Below are 21,165 nucleotides of genomic sequence, written 5' to 3'. Positions count from 1 at the left end.
CTGGAACTCTTCTGTGAGGGTAACTGCCGACCTCCATGGGACAGGCTTCCTCTGACAGAAGGAAAAACACGGGACTGGAAATGGAGATACAACCTGGAGTCTTTTTTTTTTTTTAAACTTACTTCATATTCACATTTTGGAATCAGACTATTTATTTTGTAAGAATTTTATTAACATAGAGTTTATGTACCATGCAATTTACCCATCTAAAGTGTATATAATTCAGTGAATTTTAGTATATTCACAGAATTGTGCAACCATCACCACTACCAATTAAACCACCAGTTATAATAAATATGTAGTGTCTAAACTACAGACAGATACTACCTTTCCTGTTTCTGTAATGAACTAGAAGAATGGCCGCTTCCTCAGACTGAGCCCACGGAGCCTCCTTGTAATAATTTTGAGTAAAAATAACAAGGACATAAAAGAGTGACCATTTATTTAGAGTCATGAAAAAAGTCTCAGTGACACCACAGAAGGATGGTCCCCAGAGCTAGTGACCTCAAAGGGAAAGTATTGCCCTTTTGATAACAGGACAGATCCTCCATGAATTGCCCCCATGTAGGCAAATCCACACCGTTAGCCTCATTACTGACTGTAAACATGCAGAAACTCCCTGTGTGCGTGCAGCCCCAGGGTTCTGAATAATAGATTAAGGTTAAATTCACAGAGACTGGGCAAGCAGGTGTCTTGCCAATGAGGTCCTTCACAGATGAACCAAGATGCTCTCACAGCTCACACACGCAGTTCACTGGTTAAGACTGATGTGATAAAAAACCATCCACATTTCAGTTTTCGTTTTTTTGCTCTTCGCAGAGACGTCTGACCAGCTATGTTTACTGGCATGTGTAGTCTCAATCCATCCATCATCCACAGCATTCATGGAGAAGGAGCAGTAGACATCTACTGCAGAGCTCAGGTCACACTGCACAGGCCCAGGTGCTCCTGCTCCAATATCACATTTATGACATGGTCACGTCCCCTACAGCAAAATCTGAAGAACCTCCCTGGAGTCGGAACACATAGAGAAGGCAAGACCTTCCTGAGAGAGTCAGTGACTCCTTGTGGGCAAATCAAAGCAGAGATCTGCCTCCTCTTGTCCTTCTTGACCGCCCCCCCCACCGTGGTCAGCGTCCACTTCTCCACATGGAGTGAACAAACATATGTCCGGTAGTAAGTGAGCCTCCAAACCTAGCATTCATGGGCATGACTTCGGCTACTCTTCACGGCAGCCCTGGGAGCTCGCCATCCACTACTGCACTGTGGACAGAGAAACTGAGTGACAAGGCTTTGGGAGGGCTCTTTGATTTTAAGTTCTGGCTCTTTCCGTGGTACTAAAGCTCCCTTCCATGACACTGACATTTAGAGTCCTTGTCTCCTTCCCTGGCTCCCCTCTTGATTCCTCCTTCCTCTACTCCAAACCTTAGAGCTTTCTTTGCAAGCTCAGGCTCAGACAGCTGGGCGCTGTGGTGTTGGTCGAACCCGTCCCGCAACAGGTTATGGCAGGGCCTTCCTGATGAGAAACCCTCACTGCCCCACTCAAGAAGCCAAGACTTGGGCGTGGGAAGCACTCCCTCTGATCTATGACATCAGGGCCAAACCCTTTATCCTTTGACGTCACTACTTTTTCTTGGTAGGTCATCACAGACGAATTTATGAAACATTATGTAAAACTACCCCAGCTTTGAACTGGGAGACTACCTGCATGGGACACGCGTCGAGGGGGTAGACAAGAGTACTGTGTTGACATTACCTGCTCCTATTCAGTCCTGCTCAGGCTTCTGAGTGCGGTCCTACTTGTGGCCTAACTCTGCAGAGCTACAGCTCTCTGTGTCTCATTCAAGAATTAAAAACCTGGGGCGCCTGGGTGGCTGTCATTTAAGCGACCGACTTCTTGATTTCAGCTCAGGTCATGATCTCACAGTTTATGAATTTGAGCCCCGCGTCAGGCTCTGTGCTGACAGCAAGGAGCCTGTTTAGAATTCTCTCTCTCCCTCCCTTCTGCCCCCCTCTGCCACTTCGCTGCTCATGTGCTCTCTCTCAAATAAACTTTAAAAAAGAATTAAAAACGTAAGCCAAAAAAAATTATAATTATCTACCACATGCCAGAGTGCACACTTGGGAAAAGCATACGTTATTTAACACTTGGGGCCCTCCCGCATTCAAAGAGCTCACAGGAAGCTGCCCAAGAAACAAGCAAACGGGTAGGTTACAGCTGAATTGACCATGGATTTGGAGATGGGGAGACAGCACAGTTAGCCAGAGGGGTCACACACAGGAAGCTGCAGTTCTGCCGCATGGGGCGAGGAAGAGAAGCCCAGAGGGAAGGGACGTGAGGAGCACCACGGGTGACAGGAGCGACGGGAGGACCAAGACACGCATGCTCTCACTTGAGGAATATTCACTCAACACCTTTCCCCAGCTTCTTGGTTCCTGCGAGAAACTCCTTCCACTAGACAGTCATTCCTCCGAAAGGTGCTGCTTGAAAAAAGAAGTCTGTGGTCACCAAGGCCTGAGAGCACGGCCTCCGCATCCCTCTGGAGGCCCCAACGTGGCTGTCAGCACGCTAGAGGCTCTGAACAGCCCTGGAGAAGAGAGACCCTTTCTCTTGCACGCAGCCCAGACTGCGCAGGTTTACGTGACCACACAACACTTGTCCGTACTTGATGCCTATTTCCGGCCTGAGAAACCACTGCTCAAGGGAAGGTACTTTCTTTTTTTTTTTATTTTTTTTTTTATTTTTCAACGTTTTTTATTTATTTTTGGGACAGAGAGAGACAGAGCATGAACGGGGGAGGGGCAGAGAGAGAGGGAGACACAGAATCAGAAAGAGGCTCCAGGCTCTGAGCCATCAGCCCAGAGCCCGACGCAGGGCTCGAACTCACGGACCGCAAGATCGTGACCTGGCTGAAGTCGGACGCTTAACCGACTGCGCCACCCAGGCGCCCCAAGGGAAGGTACTTTCAAAAGACACAGTGCCTGGCACAGGCCCCTCCAACGAGCCGGGGCTTCCCACAGTGGGTGGGGAGATGCGAGGATGGTCACACAAACCTACATGAGAGCTGCGCTCACTGGAGGAGGCAGCAGCAGCCACGAAGGGAAGAAGTGCGTTCCCAGGGAGAGTCAACGGACCCTGACGAAGGAGAAGGAGGAAGCAGTCAGTGCTTCCAGCTAACTAGAAAAACTGACCGGAGTACAGACCACGTAAGGCAACAAACCAATGGCTCGTGTGAGGTGCTGACAGGTGTTTGGGTTAAACCCGCCCTAAGAACCTATGAGCGGGCAGCCAGTATTTTTTCTGTTGTGCAAAAACTTACTCGAAGGAAGGCCTTACACGTACATTAGAGTGTATATAACCCTTCAAGCAGACCTCAGTTTTCTGTCCTTCCAGCTCAGGACAATAGCTCTAAGGACTCCCTAAGTCACCCAGTGCTTCCTATTTGCAAGGCTTTCACAGAGGCCTGCTCTCACCTGATCCCGCAGAAACCGAAGCAGAGGGGCGAGCCTGTGCCCCGCTGCCCTAGATCAGCAAGGCCTGGAGTGGAGACCGCGCCGTCCACCTCTCCACTCCAAGCGCGGGGCGGCCCTAGACTCAGATGCCATTACCCTCCCTGCACCATCAAAATGTCCCGAAGTTACACTTCAAGATCTTCCCTCCTGAAAAGGGCACAAAGATCTCCCACCACCCCAAATTCCTTTTGTCAGACACAGTTAACTTAATAGATCACAAGATTTTCAGAAAACTTTCAATGATTATTTGGAAAATTTATACACAGCAACAGAATACGCTAAATAGTTTTTGTCCAGATTTTAAAAATAAAGACATTTATATCTATAACTATAGCTATATACATATAACTAGAACAAGAAATGTTCTTTTGGGATAAGAGAAAACCTTTTTAGGGTAATTTAGCAGTGAATCGCTGTCACTAACATCGGAAGGTATGTGCTACGGATAGAAACACACATACACGTAATCTAACATATCAGGCAAACACAACAAATCATTCATTTTTGGATTTGAGCTCTATTTTTCTATTTAAATGCAGTTCAGTCTGAAGCCTGGAGGAAATAATTTCTCTCCAAATAATGAAACTGTACTTGGAAAACGGTGTTTTTAACGTCTCACCCCCTGACAATTCTCCCCTGCTTGTGTGCAGGGACAGCCCGTGAGCCCGGAGCTCCGCGTTCTGACCGCTGCAAGTCACTGCCCCACGCGAAGAGGCTGTCTTCAAAGTGTGCAGGCATTAAGGAAGTATCAGATACCTTAGCTGTCATGCACGTGTCAGAGCATATGGGGAAGAGGCGGTCTAGCACCCTACCCCGTGGGTCCTCAACCAGAGGGGGTTTCACCCTCCTTCACCCCTCAGGAGTCTCAGGGGTTACTGGGCACTGTCTGACATTCTTGGTCACCATAATGGGGGGAGGGGGCGCTCCTGGCACGTGATGGTGAAGGCCACAGATGGTGCTCAATGTCCCACTGGGCACAGGATGGCCCCCACCACGAAGAGTTACCTGGCCCGAAACGTTCCTAGTGCTGAGGGTGGCAAATCCCGCACTAACTTAACAAAGCACACGATAAAAATGATACCAGAGTGCTGTTAATAAAACTGAGCACAATTACACAAAATAACTGGACGGCAGGGACTATGGATTCTGGCAGAGGGAAAGGACCTGGACGCCCACATTGTGTTCCCCTCTGAGCTAGCTCTCAAAGCGCTGAGTGAATGTGGACAAGCAGGGACACACTGGATTAAAGTCATAACACCAGGCCATCGTCCTGACCTGTTCGAGGACACAACACAGTGAAGTGGAACTGTCAGCAGTGCCTCTCTCTCTCTCTCCCTTTCATTTTTTTTTTTTATTAAATGGAAACCTCAAATATTTCAACCGTAAAAATAAACCAGAGATACCAGTAGGGAAAATGAAATCAAATGTGGAAGCCGAGGAGCAGCTCATAAACTGGAGTGGTTTCAAATGCCCACGGTCTGTCTGCCATGTTAATCCCGTGGTAGTTTATTATAACAGAAATGGGCACTTCTAGACAGTCGCCAGGAGGTCTCTGTTCCAACAATGAAATATTATAACATTCCTGGCAAGAATGCACTCTTAAAGTGAGCTACGCCACAAGATTCATCCACACCAACAAAGTTAAAATAATCATAAGACATTGGATTTCAAGAGACGTTAGGAGCACTTGAGAAAATGGTGTCTGCAGTAGGATACGAACTAGCTCTACAAGCAAGATGCGAGAAGAATCCCCTTTACTGTCGTTTATCATTAGCTTTCAAAAATCCCAAAAGACAGCGTAGGTCTCAGAAAAAGAAAATAACAACTCGAGTAAGAAGCAAATTGATGCAGCGTAGAAAGAAAATGGAGGTGCATATATGTCAAAAAAGCAAAGGTATTAAAAAAGGCAAAATGCTGGTGACTTCAGACTAAATTTAAAAACTGCAAAAACCAAATTGCAGGGCGTTCCAAGTCGTCTGCCACAGACCCAAAGGCCGCTTATCATTTCACATGTGCTACTGCAGAATTAATACAAAGTTTAAGAAGTAGGAAAAAAAAAAAAACTAACCTTAAGGTTATCAAAGGTTTTGACAGTCTGCGCCAAGTCACTGACACTCCCTGGCGATGCTGTCCCCTGTCCCCTAGGGCCTGAGGACACCCGTGAGCCGTCAATGACCTCATAGCCAGAAAGCAAGGCCTCTGAACAGCTGCAACGAGACTCCTTCGCTCTCTGACCCGCTATCAGGTATGTCTTCAAACCTATGGATAAAAATTACAATCAGCACAGATGGAAACCACCGTTGGTTGAAATGCAGCTCGATCTTGCTCTCTATGCAGGACATGATCCTGAAAAGTGGAGAGTAAAGTGAAAATATGAATGTCATATTTTACTACTGATTTCCGTGATCTTTTCAGAGACGTGCTGACTCGGGGAGAATGTTTGCCTCCAAAACACACCATTTTCTTATATCATGTTTTCTTTGAATTTTGGCTGCACATTTTCCCTTGAGGGCTGAAATGAGCATTAAAAACTTCCTCCATGAAAGGGTCACATGACCGCTCTGTGACAGCAGCCGAGCGGAATGACAGTCCACCCTAGACACTTGTTCGGTCAGTCTCTATGTAAGGGTGATCTAGAATACGGACCACTTTACCATGTCAGGATTGCAAAACTGCCACGAAAAACGAGACCATAATGTGCACCAACAGGGGTAACTAAAACCTCCCTTGATTCAGATTATTAAGTATGGGTCTTCTGGTGGATCTAGAACATGGATTCTGTCAACCTGTACTCTGTAAGAATTTAATTCTCTCACAAAACCCTCATTAAAAAAAAAAAGTTAGTTAAATGGACAATTAACTGACATCTTTACAATTCTCGTTACAGGCTGAAATAACAGAAACATACGCCACACCATGAAGTAGCTCTAATGGGCAGGTAGCTCCCTGCTGTGGGTATTCAGAAGAACTATCTGCTGAGAAAATACTAAGGAGCAGCTTTTTCAGACAGAACTCAAGCCATTTCTGAAAATGAAGCAAACCTTATTTAAATGAATCCATTGTTAGTCCTTACTGAAATTTGACAAGACTGCAAATTTGTTAAGGGGAGTGGGAATGTATGTAATTTGTTTAAAAAACATTTATCGTAGGACTAGGGTATGTTGTTCCTAGAGAATAAAATCAAGAACACAATAGGTCCCCGTCCTGGAGAGTTATAAGCTCCAGCAGAAGGTGGTAATGGAAAAGCATCACACAAAGATTTGATCAAGAGATGAGGTATCTACACTCCTAAACCCATACAGATACTTATATTCAGTACATTTTAATAAATGCTTTAAAATTAATTACCTAATTACTTAAAGAAAGTGGGGGCAACATCTGGCTGGCTTAGTCTGTAGAGCATGTGACTCTTGATCTCGGGGTTGTGAGTTCAAGCGCCGCAATGAGGGTAGAGATTACTTTAAAAAAGTTAGCTGGGCGGTGCCTGGGTAGCTCAGTTAAGCGTCTGACTTTGGCTCACACGTCAGTGTGAGTCCTGCGTCGGGCTCTGTGCTGCCAGCTCAGAGCCTGGAGCCTGCTTTGGATTCTGTGTCTCCCTTTCACTCTGCCCCTCCCCGCTCATGCTCTGTCTGTTTCTCTCTCAAAAATAAATAAACATTAAAAAAATAAAAACAAAAATAAAAATAATTAGTTGGGACACCTGGGTGGCTCAGGTGGTTGAGCATCTGACTCTTGATTTTGGCTCACGTCCTGATCCCAGAGTTGTGGAATCGAGCCCTGCCCTGGGCTCCCGACCAAACATGGGCCTGCTTGAGATTCTCTCCCTCTGCCCCTCTCCCTGGCTTGCACTCTCTCTTACTCTCTAAAATAAATAAGAAAGTAAGGAAGTACGTAAATAAATAAATAAAATACTTTTAAAAAATTAAACAACCTAAAGATCCTGAATCAATTGTCTTTCTTCATTTTATGGTTAGGACACCATTTCATCATTCAGTCAGTTGTCATCTACCTATCTCCTCATAAAAATACTACGTGGTGTTTTCAAGTCACCTGTTCTGAGACTGAAAATTTGACAGGAGCCCTGGAAACACCCAGAGAAATCCCAGTGCACATCCAGGTCACAGGTGGAAATCCAAAGACTGAGATAAGTAACTTCAGCTGCTGACCCCAAAGGAGACCCTAAAATGCTCACTTTTAACTAAGGTCCTAAACTTCTGGATGTTTTTTTTTTCTTCAACAAAAGCACACAATGTCCAGGATCAATCACATTCATAACGAAATATGTGTATAACCTTTAAATGGAAGCATGAACTTAAGAAGAAAAGAAAGAAAGAAAAAGAGAAAGAAAAAGAAAAAGAAAAAGAAAAAGAAAAAGAAAAAGAAAAAGAAAAAGAAAAAGAAAGAGAAAGAAATGGAAGCATCAACTGGAATTTGACAGAGGAGTAAAAGTACATTTGTATGAATTCCTCCAACTGCATCACAGATGACACCGAGCTCACTTGTCATTTTGCCTTGGGAGGGTCAAAAAATGAAATCTCTGGGGTGTCTGGGTGGCTCCGATGGTGAAGCATCACTCTTCATTTTGACTCAGGTTGTGATCTCACGGTTCATGGGATGAAGCCCCATGTCTGGCTCGGCTCCTCACTGACAGCACAAAGCCTGCTTGGGATTCTCTCCCTCCCTCTCTCTCTCTGTGTCCCTTCCCTGCTCACACTCTCTCTCTCAAAATAAATAAATAAACTTTAAAACGAAAACAAGGGCACATGGGTGGCTAGTCGGTTAAGCGGCCGACTCCGTTTCTGCTCAGGTCATCATCTCACAGTTTGTAGGTTCAGGCCCCACATTGGGCTCCGTGCTGACAGTTCAGAGCCTGCATGGGACTTCTCTCTCTCCCTCTCTCTCTGTCCTCTCCCACTTGCTCTCTCTCTTTCAAAATAAATGAATAAACAACAACAAAAAAATTAAAACAGAACAAAATAAAAACAAAAACACCACCTCTGTGAGCTAGCCAGAGAAAAGTTCTACTTCTGACCTGTTATGGAGGCTCCATGCTGGAAGAGCTTACAACTCCGTGGAAAGGCCTGTTCCCCGGAACTGCTCTCATGGGCTCTCCCCTGACTGCACGACAGGCAGCGGGGCAGCAGGCGGGGAAGACCCGGGACAGCATGCGGTGCTGCTGCAGAAAGCCACCGGGGCAGGGGTGGAAGGAGGGAGGAGGGGGGAGGAAGGTAGGGTGTGAGGAGCTACCACTGCTCTCGGTTCTTTCAAACCCAGGAAGAGTCCCCGGTAAGGTAACTGCCCACCCCCACCACGCAGCCCCAGACCTGCAAGAGCTAGTAAGGGAGGACTTGCCGGGAGGTGTGACGACTAAGGCAGACACGAGGCCGAGCCAGCCGACCGCAAGAGCTACAGACTCTGCCGCACAGATACACGCATGAAGCTGAAGCCACACATGAAAGTCGAGGCGTGCCCCTCACCAGGGGACGTGAGCAACACGGCCCAGCCCCGCATCACAAGCTCTGACGCCGCAGGGGGTGCGCATCCCCGAGGCTCGCTGCCGCTCCTCCCGCCTGTGACTACCTAGTCGCTGCTCGTTCATCACTCACCAAGGTGTCCACCATACGCTGTGATAGGTGCGTTCACGCAACAGGCGTGAACACGTCAGCCATGACCCCTACCTGAATGCAGCTGTCACCTGAGCGGGGATCTAGATAGTGGGCACGTGTGAGTACAAAGTCCTAGGACAAGGAAGTGAGGGTGCCCTGGGAAGCATAGGAGGGTGGCGCCTTGCAGACCAGGGGGTGGTTAGGGAAGCCTCTGGAGGAAGGGCCCTCCAAGCTGAGGGTTGAAAGATGCAGAGTGAAAGCCAAAAGGGCCAGGGCCTGGGGCAGCTGCCATCAGGCCGTGGGTGTTGCTGTAAGGGTTGTGAACAAGCCCTGCAGAAAGGGAGCCTTTGGCAGGCAGAGCTGAGAGATGGAAATGAATTTAGTATGGCTGGAACAGAGAATACATGTGGGAGAGCGGCCGGGGAGGAGCAGGGGCCCGTGCAGGGCACCACATAGACCAGCTCCGGGAGTCTTCAGGCTGGGGGCCACGAGGCGTGTAGGGGGAGATGGTAACGGGAGCATGAGGCTGAGGAGAGGCCAAGGAGCTGTGGAAACGCCAGCCGCAGTGGGTGATAAGGGAGTCAGGGGACACGGCAGTCAGGGAGTAGTGGTGGGGACAGGAACCCACCTTCCCCAAAGCGTAGTGGTGGTAGCAACACTTCTACAACGGGCCACGCAGAGATGGGTGAGCGCGTGCATTCTGCAGAGGGGCCCTCGGGCTCGGGCCTGCCACCGCTCCACCTGGTGACCTGGAGCAAGAGAAGACACCTCATCATAGTGAGGCTGGGAAGAGGACTTGCTCCCTAGGGCTGACGCAAAGACTGAGTCACACGCACGAAGCCTTTACAACAGTGCCTGACACACAGTAAAACAGTAACACCGGCTATTATTCTCAACATGCGTGTTTGACATGCTTATCACTGGGAGTCTTCTCCATGTTCTTTCTATGTATAAAAACATTTGAGGAACTGTTAAATCAACAGTTGCTCTTTGTTTCCTACGCAAATTTTTCTTTAGGGAGAGCCCCTGATGACCCACAATGCTGCTAGTGTTTCAAAGATCTGATATGTGTATGTGTCCACAACAGGCAAAATGGGTAAACCCATTAAGTGTCCATACTTCAATGTGGAAAACCAAATTGAAAGTAAAACTTTTTGCCAAAACTAGAGCGAAACCGGCCCGATAAAGTAAGGCAGCCTGGTGTGAACTATCCCAGCAACGTATCAGGACTGGACAACTGAGCCCCAGTGTCATCAAAGTCTTTAGTGAAAAGAGTTTATAAGAGAGAAGGATTTAATGAGTAACCACAATACACATGGACTCTGGGGTCCAAGTTCAAAAGAATGGCTCTCTTGGAGCAGAAGGTCAAAATAAGGCAGCTAAATGATTTATTTTGTTAAGTATAAACAGGAGATTAATAAGATTTCTTATATTCCTTCTCGGTAGTTGATTTTAAACCTCACCAGCATTGATGCCTTTTTTCATCAGCGTGGGTTTGCAGAGGCTAGAGAAGGGGGGACATGTTTCCTACCATGCTTCTACCTAGAGGAGGGGCTGGTCTGTGGCTGCGTGCATGAAGGAGACTGATGTGGTTAACGTTCTTAAGCACATCATCAATTCTTTGAGGATGAAAATTGTCACGTGCACAAAATCAGTGCCTAGTTTTGGTGATCGTAGTGTAATTTGAGTGTATGCCAAAATCCACTTTGGAAAAGAAAGACTACTGAGGCCTTCTTTCTTTATCATGGTCTTTTCCTGCGGGGACCTTGCTTTGGAATGAGACAGGCTCCATTACCCAGAATCAAGGACCTGAATGTCAGTTTAGCAGAAAGAGGAGAATGATCAGGAAGGAAAGGATGTTTTGAGACACAACCCTGGGAGTCAGCAGCATAACAAAGGCCTAGGCACCTGCATCACTCATGACTTGAAATAATAAACCTAAGAGAGGCAATCGGTTTGGCCTAGTTCATAAACATTCTGAAAAGTTATTCCACTTTGTATTCTATTTTTCTTCATAACTAGGTCTGCAATGGCCGAGTAGCATGAGGATTATTTAAACTAAAATACAGTCAGTCAATAAGGAAAATAAAGATTAAAAGGGTACCTAATCTCTCAAATAACCAGGTTCTATAAAACTATAGATACAATATTTCATAACTGTCCGTTGCTTCTGCTTAAGAAGACCAGAAGTTTTGGTGTGGAAAACAAAACATTTTCACCCTGTTAACATTAAAACACTCTCGATGGGTCTCTGTCCTTTCTGCTCCTACGTAAAACCACTAATCACAAGGACTGATTGATCCTGGTTCCCGCAACACTTGACAATAAATCACAAGTTCGTACGGTGAATGGGTGTTGGTAAAACTTAACCTCTTTTTAAAAAATGAAGTCCCACATAATAAAATATGAAACAGCCACTCAAGCAGGTGAAAGAAACAAAGGTTGGGCACCATGCCTGTTTAACTTGGTTTTGACTAAAACTTTAGGCTAACAAACTTTTGAACACACACACACACACACACACACACGCGCGCGCGCGCGCGCTCTACATCCTGCTCTGGGAACAAGTGCTTTCTGCACCCAGCTTCCCTCTCTCTACTGGTAATAAGTAAATATGCTGCCATCCCAGCCAAATGTGATGACCAGGCACTTAGTGACCGTGTTCCCATGTACTGTCTTCTTCGCTTTCAAATTTGGCCTTACTAAATGCTATTCCGCTATGTGCTATGTTGCCGAGTATTAACACTGCAGAGTCCAGTGGTGAAAACTTCAGAGATCCATTCCTCCCACCTCTAAAACACTCTTGAATTATGGTTTCATGCCACAGGCCTTCACAAAGGCTACAGAAGTAAGTTCTTTGAAGGAAAACATTTGACATACCCATAAAGAGCCCACCAGGTACTATCTCATTCATCATGTGCTCAGTTCACTTACCCAACAAACTGACTATTTATTGAATACTTACTGAGGGTTAGGAACTAGACAGTAGTATTCAAGGGAATGGAGAGGAAAAAAAGAACACTCTGGTTTTAGAGACTGAGCGTGGGTTGAAAAGCGTGACTTAAACACTTGACTCCAGTTCCCTCATCTGTAACATGGAAACACTAGGAACACAACAGTAATAGTGTCTCACAGAGCTCTTGTGAGCATTAAATGAGTTGACACACATAAAAAGGAAGAGACGGTGCTCTTCCTTAGAGCACCTTCAGCAGCAACTCAGGAGTAAACTGAGGAAAGGCGGGAAGTGATGTTCACAAAAAATTCAACTGGGGCATGGAAGGATGTCAGTGAGTGTGAGGACAATGAGTAAGTGATTACACACATCTGCAAGAAGAGAGAATTACGTGCATTCAGGTCTGTGTGCTGATGGGATGTTCACACGTGACAAAGGCTTTCTAACAGTGAGTTTTAGAAAACTAACCAAAAATATGAAGGTCTATGATAACTATCTTGGAATACTGTAATATAACATAATGTAAATACTCAGAAGAGGCCGTGAAACAAGAGGGCTAAAAGGAAACGTGTCAGGAGCCGAAAGAGAGCAACAGTAGATGGCAATTCACCAGAGGGTAACATGGAGCAACACCAGACATAAGGGAGCATGTCAGCTTAAGTCTGAAGCAGGCACAAGAGGAGTCACAGACTCCTCTTTCTTTCCCCCAGAGAACTGAGAAATCACAGTTGATTTCAATAGTTAATAGTTAAACTAGTAACTTAAGAGTTGCAGATTTAAGTACAGAACATAGATGATGAAAAAGAGACTCTAGGAACGAAAGACTCAATTTATGATCTGAGGATAGTGGCAGCCAGTACCTGAAAAAGAAAACCAAACAAAAGAATACATTGAAAATAGAAATAAAGCCATGTGACTGATGCTCAGAGAGAGACGCCAGTCCCCAAAGGCCATGAAGCGTGTGACTCCACTTCTATGAAATGTTCAGAAGAGTTGCATCCATGGAGACGGGAAGCAGATGACTGGTTGCCAGGGGCGGGGGGAGGGGGGCACAGGGTTTCCTTCTGGGGTGATGAAAATGTTCTACAGTTAGCAGAGATGGCTGCACAACTCTGCGAATGTACGAAAAACCAGAGAATTGTGTGTGCTGGAGTGGTACGTTGTATGGTGTGTGAATCATACCTCAGGGTAGGTGGTTTGTTTTTTTTTTAAAGAAAGTTATGTGAATTTCAAGATGCAACCGTTCTGAGATACAGAGAAGAGGTAAGGCCAGTACAGAATACACACACTATCCATGGGAATTCACGGTAAAGGAGTGGGCGGTGGCAGGTAAAAGAAAAACAGAAAGACTGGGAAGTAGCTAACAGGCCAAAGTTAGGGTAGGAAAACATATATGTATAAGAAACAGGCTGAATCACCCTGAATAACCAAAAACTCGACGTGGCAAGAGCTCAGAAGTCTGGAAGAGATTAAACAAAACAAAACACAAGTGTGACCTTCACGAGCTACCTCCCAGGATCATCAGATTTGCACTCTTGACAGCTGCAGTGTAATCCCAGGGAGCCAGGCGACACCCGGGCCCACTGTCTGCTGTGACTACCGACCTCTGCCTCCACTCCATGCGCGGCACAGAGCCCGCGGCTCACTCACGGCGACAGAGGGAAGGCTCGGCTCAGCTTCCCTGGCTGCCTGGCTTCCCTGGCTGCCTTCAACACCGCTGTTCGCTTTTCAGCCAGACTAGATTCATTTGCAAAGGCATTTCCTTCGGCCACAGGGTCAGGCTACCCGCAGAGACACTTCCTGTGAGCATCTTCAGCTGGGAAAAGGGCAACATAGCCGGCCTCACCTTACCGCACCTGGAAGGGTCCCACCATGCAAAGAAAAACATGCAATTCTTAAAATTCCTGCTTAGACTTCCCTGGGAGTGGCCACACCTGTGCCTTCATCACCTGTTTCTGCATAGAAATGCTGATCCGGCCTTCCAGCTGGACTCCAAATCCCATCTGCAGTACCACCACGTGGTACTGACTTGCTGTGAATTTCCTCACCTTGCAAGTCAGTTCTCAATTCACATCAAGGTTGAACGTCATCCTCTCTCTTTTGAGGAGCGTTTTGCATGCTGGCCGGAACAGGGACCAAAACAGCTTCCCCAACTGCATCTCCTTGTTCCCCAGAGCACATGGCACACTCGCTCAAGCCATGACAATGGAAAAACCCAAAACCCCTATTTTCTGATCAAGAAGCTGTATCTTCTCTGGCATCTCTGATTTCTCTCATTTCATTTCAGCACCGGAGGCAGTCTCCCCTTTCTAGACCTTCCCCAGAAGATCCAAAGCTGTGCTTGTGAGGTCTGTCTTTAATAATCTTACAAGTGCTGCTGGGTGTGAGGTGAGAAGCCAGAGTGGGGCCACACTGCCACTGGGGAAGCCACAGGCCGGGTGACTAGCTCTCCCAGGCCAGACTCCCGCCACAATCTGTGCCTCCAGAACATCACAACTATGTTGTACACTCCTGAAAAAGCAAAACTGAAAGCAAAACCAAGGCAGTGGGGAGAGAGTGCCCACGTGGGAGAAGAGGACAGGGGACAGGGCACATCGACACACAGAGCTGGGGTGACAATCAACAGCCCCTCGTCCACCAAAGCAGGTGGAGAAGTCTTCAGCAGTCACCTGTCCTGGACTGGAAAGTGGAGGTCTGCTATAGAACCTGAAGGACAGACAGTAGTGCGTTCAGATTCCCTGGGGAAGGAAGGTTCTGGACAGGGCAGCAAGTCGCTCCCTGCCAGGAAGTGCCAGCCCCAAACCACACAGCCGGGTGCTTGGGGAAGGAATACATGAAGAGCAGCAGATAACTCCTCAGGAGAAGAAAGAATTATTCTGAGCAACACTAGACTCAAAACACAGAAACACACACTGAGGACCTCACATAAAATGTGGTGGCCACAGTCTCAACTTTGTATTGTCTAACTGAAATGTGCTGAGGGGGTAGAACTTAATTTTCTTATACACACACACGCGATAAAGAATCATAATGCACACTTTAAGATCTTACAATATTGGTCAATTATACCGCAATGAAGCTGAAAAAATTAATTACAAGAAACACAGAAATATACTAAAATATTAAGAGGAAAATGGATAATGGGAAATACTCATTTTGTAAATTAGGTATTTTTGTTATTTATCTTTAAAATAAGTGTGAGGGGCGCCTGGGTGGCGCAGTCGGTTAAGCGTCCGACTTCAGCCAGGTCACGATCTCGCGGTCCGTGAGTTCGAGCCCCGCGTCAGGCTCTGGGCTGATGGCTCAGAGCCTGGAGTCTGCTTTGGATTCTGTGTCTCCCTCTCTCTCTGCCCCTCCCCTGTTCATGCTCTGTCTCTCTCTGTCCCAAAAATAAATAAACGTTGAAAAAAAAATTTTAAAAAAAAATTAAAAAAAAAATTAAAAATAAAAAATAAAATAAGTGTGAATATTTGAATTTTTTACAAAATATCTTAGACATAGAGACATGTAAGGAAAAATAGGCTGAGCATCAGGGTCCCACCAGTTAAGAAATAAAATGTCATCTGCCCTGTTAAGGCTCCCCGTGGACTTTCCTCCACTGCAAACCCTTCTCCCCGACAGAGCACATAACTATTCTGAATCCCAAGTTGCTATGCTGTGTAATGCTAAACAATACGCAGCATTAAAGGGTTTTTATTTGAATAAATGACATTTTACAAGTTTTCTTGTGAAAGTTGCTTTTTCTGGCTGAGCATCGTGTTTGAGATTCATCCTTATGGAACTGAATGAATTGCATTCATTTATTTTCGATACCATGAAGTTTCCCACTGAATAAATATACAACAACTTAAAAAAGAAAAACTGAAAGTATTAAATTAACACTACAAACTGTGTTCTGTTAAAAATAAAGAAATACGATAAACAGGGCAAAGACACACTTACCACAAAAATACCACTGATCAAAGAATACATCATAAATATAAATGTAATAAAGAAATGGGACTTGTGTGGACAAGTTTTTTAAAAAAAAAAATCAGGGGAAGAGATCAAGGCTGAGAGAAAAGTTGCTGGAAACAAGTCCACAAAATCAAGCTCAGGGTGGCAGGGCCAGGCTCCACAAAATCACACTGAAATGGAAAAAAAAAAAAAAAGAGAGAGAGAGAGAGAGAGGGAGAAATGAAATAAAGGAATACAGAGCTCTTCAAACTGCAAGTTAACAAGGCTGAGAGTTAACAACTCCATTGTCCCTGGTCAAGAAAGTCCTCATGACCACTGCAGATCTAGGCCGATATGCCTGCCACTTACCCCAATTAACAAAGGGACAGAGGGCCCCGGGGAATAAACCAGGACCGGGCTGACTCACAGCCAGGTTAGAGGCAGACAGAGGAGGCCCAGTCAGGTTATGGGCTCGGCAATACGGCTCGGCCCGATATTTCGTCCACGCACAGCTGGACTTAGAGATATGAGAGGTGGAACCAGAGGAGAAAATTCTGGATGGTTCCAGAAAACCATAGAGGCTTGCATCAAAGCCCTGAAAGCAACTGAAAGTGATGAGATACTATGGGAAGTGAGTTACTGGAGTGTATTACAGGGATCTAGACCCAGCTGTCCAAAAGAACAGCCCACGATGATGGAAATGTTCTATGGCTGTCGCGGGGGAGTCACCAGCCACAAGTGGCTGCTGAGCACTCAAAATGTGGCTAGTGTGAGTTGGAGAGATGAATTTCCAATGTTTTTTTCATTGTAACTTAAATTTTCAAGAGCTACATGTGGCCAGCTGCTACTGTACTGAATGGTGAAGATCTACATCCTTCCTTACTAGAGAGAAGGGACGGACTGGCAACAGAAAGCTCTTTCTTAACTTTGTTAAATAGAGAAGAGGTGTAAGAACGACCTAAAGAAAAATGGGTGGAATAAAGAGGACAACTGCATGTGAAACCAGTTAAGTACTGACTTTTATCTGTTACAGACGACATTTAGCAGCAAGTGCAGGGGAGAAATCACGCTGTACACTAACAGCAGGGGAGCAGACCGGAAATGGGATAGGAATGGATACTGTATCAAACAAAATGGTAGGATCATCTCTAGGAAAAGAGGAGACAAGCACTGAATATATTCCAAAAAGATGAAAATGGATTGAAAAGGTAGTTCAAACATCTAATTCAGACCCCATCGTACATAGCTCAACCTTCCTTGACATATATTATCCCTTAAAAAATGTTTTTCACATGCCTATTTAGAAGATGTGCCGTATTTTCCACATTTTATACACTTCACCTTTTACTACATGATTCCTAAAAGCAGTCTGTGAAACGAACATGGGACCTCTCTGATCTCTCACACCCATTAAAAGCAACACATGTAGTAAAACACACCGCTGAACACATTGCCATTTCGTGGGGGTTCTCTCTGACTCCACGGGGCTTGAATGTTTAACTAGGCACACAGCCACAGTGCTAACAGGATTTGGCACACACTGCTGAGCCAGGCCAGGCCAAGGTTTCAGGAGTCACTGACCCTTCTGCTGAGGCTTCAGCCCCGGGCAAATTAGTAAAGCAGGTAAACAAACTCTGGCCACCTTGGCCGACCTCCCCTTTCTTTCTGCCTCTCCAGGGTCCCACTGCCTCCAGATGCCTCTCCTTCCAGCCTATGTACTGCGTGAGCGCTCACCAAGCAGCCAGGCATGATCAAGGGTCTTGTGAGCACCGTGAAATCACGCAAGCTGAGACCAGGGACTCCTGCCCTCTACTTCCACAAGCCCCGGTGTCACATGACTTATTTGCATATTATGCCTTCCTGACCTGCACGCAGGTGACAACATCTAGTGCCCAGTCATATCCCAGATATTCCTGTATCACATGATGTTGCCTCCCGCCACAGTGGCAGGCTCCAGCACAAAACTCTGTTTCACCTGGGATCATCACAAATCATGATGCTCCTGCTGGGTTCTTTGAAAGATTTCAAATTCCTTGAGAACCCTAATAACATGTTCCTGAAACCATAGGTTCTCAACCCAATCAGACCCAATGGCTCCTTTTTATTACATTTTTATTACATACTTCATTTGTAATGTCCTCTTTACCATCCTAAATAAAATTAAATTTATGGACAGTATATAACCCTTAATCACAGAGACCGCTAAAAAAAAAAAAAAAAAAAAAACACCTCTAACAACTTCCCAAACACCTCTCTGTGCAGCCTTGCTTCAAGCCACCCTAGAATGCAGCAGTGGGTGCCTGGCAAAGGCAGGGCAGCAGCAGAGCCCCCGTCCTGTGGCTCTCTTCCCAAACCCGCCCCTGCCAAGAGAGAACCAGCTTGAAGGCTAAAAATTCCACAATCCTGTATGCGTGTATCTGCTACATGATTGTATATATAACGCATGAGTATGTATGAACGTATCTGCCTTAATTTAAAAAGGAAACTATTTCTTAACTTATCCTACTCATTCTTTCAACAAATAAAGTGCTCCTGAGATCTGCCAAGAATGTGGAGAGTCCTATTACAAATGCTAACAATACCTTACATTTGACTATGCCTTACTGATCTCAGCACCTACAGTGCCTAGCTGAAGCCCTAACACAAAGGACATTCAGGTACGTGAAGAACTGAATCACTTCTGTAAAGTAGTGGTCCATGTGCAAACAGTAGGAACATCAAGGAAGGGCAGAATAAAATTCTGAAAGTCCTGTAACTTCTCTGGAGGTTGAACTACAGAGTAACTTTCCTTACACAATGAGGAACAGGAAGTTACTTGTCTGTAGATTCTACCTGCTCACCCACTACATGCCAGCCTAGACACTGATGATAAAACTGCGAGCCTAGTATACACCAGCCCTGACGCCAAGGAACCAGCAGCGGGAAGGATGAACGGGTGCTCAAATCACCAGCTGTGAATAAGGACGTGAAGGAAACAAAGGGTTCCTGCCACTGATAGCAGCAAGTGAACAGGAGGGCTAGTATGGATACTGGAGATATTTCCATGAAGAGAAGGTGGGGGGAGTGCAGATGTCAGTGATGAGAAGGAGCAGGTCACGGTGTGGGCCTGGGGAGGCCACACTCGAGGGGGGACCGGTATAGAAAAGATCATCGTATCTTTTCCTGGCTGAAAGAGGGTCACAGACAGGAAGCTGGAGGGGCGGGCAGGGCCCTGGAGCCGCTGAGAACCTTCTGAGTCAGGTGCTAGGCATGTGGAAGGCTTCGACAGATTTGTAAGCTTACACGTGCACAATCCGATTTTCTTTCTTTTTTTGCATTTTAATTTTCAAAAACTTTGTAATTTGGGGGCCCTGGGTGGCTCAGTCGGTTAAGCGTCCGACTTCAGCTCAGGCTTGCGGTTCGTGAGTTCAAGCCCCGTGTCAGGCTCTGCGCTGACATCTCAGAGCCCAGAGCCTGCTTCAAATTCTGTGTCTCCCTCTCTCTCTATCCCTCCCCACTTGCACTCTCTCTGTCTCTCTCTCAAAAATAAACACTAAGGGGCGCCTGGGTGGCGCAGTCGGTTAAGCGTCCGACTTCAGCCAGGTCACGATCTCGCGGTCCGTGAGTTCGAGCCCCGCGTCAGGCTCTGGGCTGATGGCTCAGAGCCTGGAGCCTGTTTCCGATTCTGTGTCTCCCTCTCTCTCTGCCCCTCCCCCGTTCATGCTCTGTCTCTCTCTGTCCCAAAAATAAAAAATAAAACGTTGAAAAAAAAATTAAAAAAAAAAAAATAAACACTAAAAAAAAATATTTTAAAAAACTTTGTAATTTGAACTAACGTATACATACAAAAAAGTTCCAGATATAGTACAAGGAGTTCCCTCATATTCCTCACTCCACTTGTCCTAACCTTACTGTACTACGTCAAGCACAGAACAGTAATCAAGAATAGGAAATTAACATCGGTACAATATTATTAACTAGACTACAGACTATTCAAATTTGAACAATTTTTGGTCTGATTTCTGTTCCAGGATCCCACAAGCCTGGACTGCCTTTTTAAAAAACCACTCTGGGGGCGCCTGGGTGGCGCAGTCGGTTAAGCGTCCGACTTCAGCCAGGTCACGATCTTGCGGTCTGTGAGTTCGAGCCCCGCGTCAGGCTCTGGGCTGATGGCTCAGAGCCTGGAGCCTGTTTCCGATTCTGTGTCTCTCTCTCTCTCTCTCTGCCCCTCCCCCGTTCATGCTCTGTCTCTCTCTGTCCCAAAAAATAAATAAACGTTGAAAAAAAAAAAATTAAAAAACCACTCTGCTATAGGCGATAAATGATTGGCTTGGGAGGTATCAAGAACAGTAGCAGGAAAAATAAAAATTAAAAAGAGTAGTAGCAGGGACTCATTCCCAGGTTGTTGGTGTGGCCCAGGCAAAGGGTTAGCAGTGAGCCTGGCCTCGAGGACAGCAGGATGAAGCAGACAGACTCAAAACGTAACATCCAGGCAGAACAGGTAAGTCTGTGCCAACAGACTAGATGGGGGGGGGGGGGAGGGGAAAGAGAACAAGGATGACTCCCTGGGTTCTGCCCAAAGTAAATGGGTGAAAATATATTTACTGGGTTAAGACGAAGTAGGTAGGGGCGTCTGGGGGGCAGCTGAGCATCCGACTTCAGCCCAGGTCATGATCTCACGGTTCACACGTTCAAGCCCCACATCGGGCTCTGTGTGGACAGCTCAGAGCCTGGAGCTGCTTCAGATTCTGTGTGTGTCTCTCTCTCCGGCCCTCCCCTGCTCACGAAGCAGGTAAAGGTTTTAGGGACAAGTTCAGAGGCTCAGTTTTGGGCCCCTTAAGTTTAAAATGCCTATGAAATGGCCATATGAAGATGTCAAGGGGGCAGCCAAATCATCCCAATCAGAGGGAAGATCTGGGCTAGAGAGGAGATGTCTCTACTACCACGCTGGAGAGGATGAAAAGAAAGAAAGGGCCAGGAAGTAAGTCTAGAGACCTTCCAGGTCGAGAGACGGTGTGGTGTGGGGGATCCAGCAACAAAGTCTGAGGGGGATAAGTGGGGTCAGAGGACAGTAAGACAAACAAGACCTAAGAAAGTCAAGACAGGAGAGTGTCTCGAGGAGAAGGAATGGGCCACTACGTCAAGTATGACGTGGCTAGAAAAGTGGTCCTGCTTTTG

At 46.2% G+C, this 21,165-nt stretch overlaps 1 protein-coding gene across 1 annotated transcript in view; it reads right to left on the bottom strand.

Moving 5' to 3' along the window:
* Nucleotides 1-21,165, bottom strand: part of ADCY9 (adenylate cyclase 9) — a 119,448-nt gene that overhangs the window by 28,581 nt on the left and 69,702 nt on the right. Inside the window, exon 2 of the mRNA XM_047087437.1 lies at nucleotides 5,582-5,772. Within this exon, the coding sequence (XP_046943393.1) occupies nucleotides 5,582-5,772 (191 nt within the window). The remainder of the gene's footprint in view (nucleotides 1-5,581; nucleotides 5,773-21,165) is intronic.

This window comes from Lynx rufus, unplaced genomic scaffold (assembly GCF_022079265.1).
Source record: "Lynx rufus isolate CCGP_SWC_20201006 ecotype Redwood Valley unplaced genomic scaffold, mLynRuf1.p SCAF_23, whole genome shotgun sequence".
NCBI classification, from domain to species: Eukaryota; Metazoa; Chordata; class Mammalia; order Carnivora; family Felidae; genus Lynx; species Lynx rufus.
Note: the sequence above shows the minus strand (reverse complement) of the source record. Positions and strands in the feature narration are given on the sequence as shown.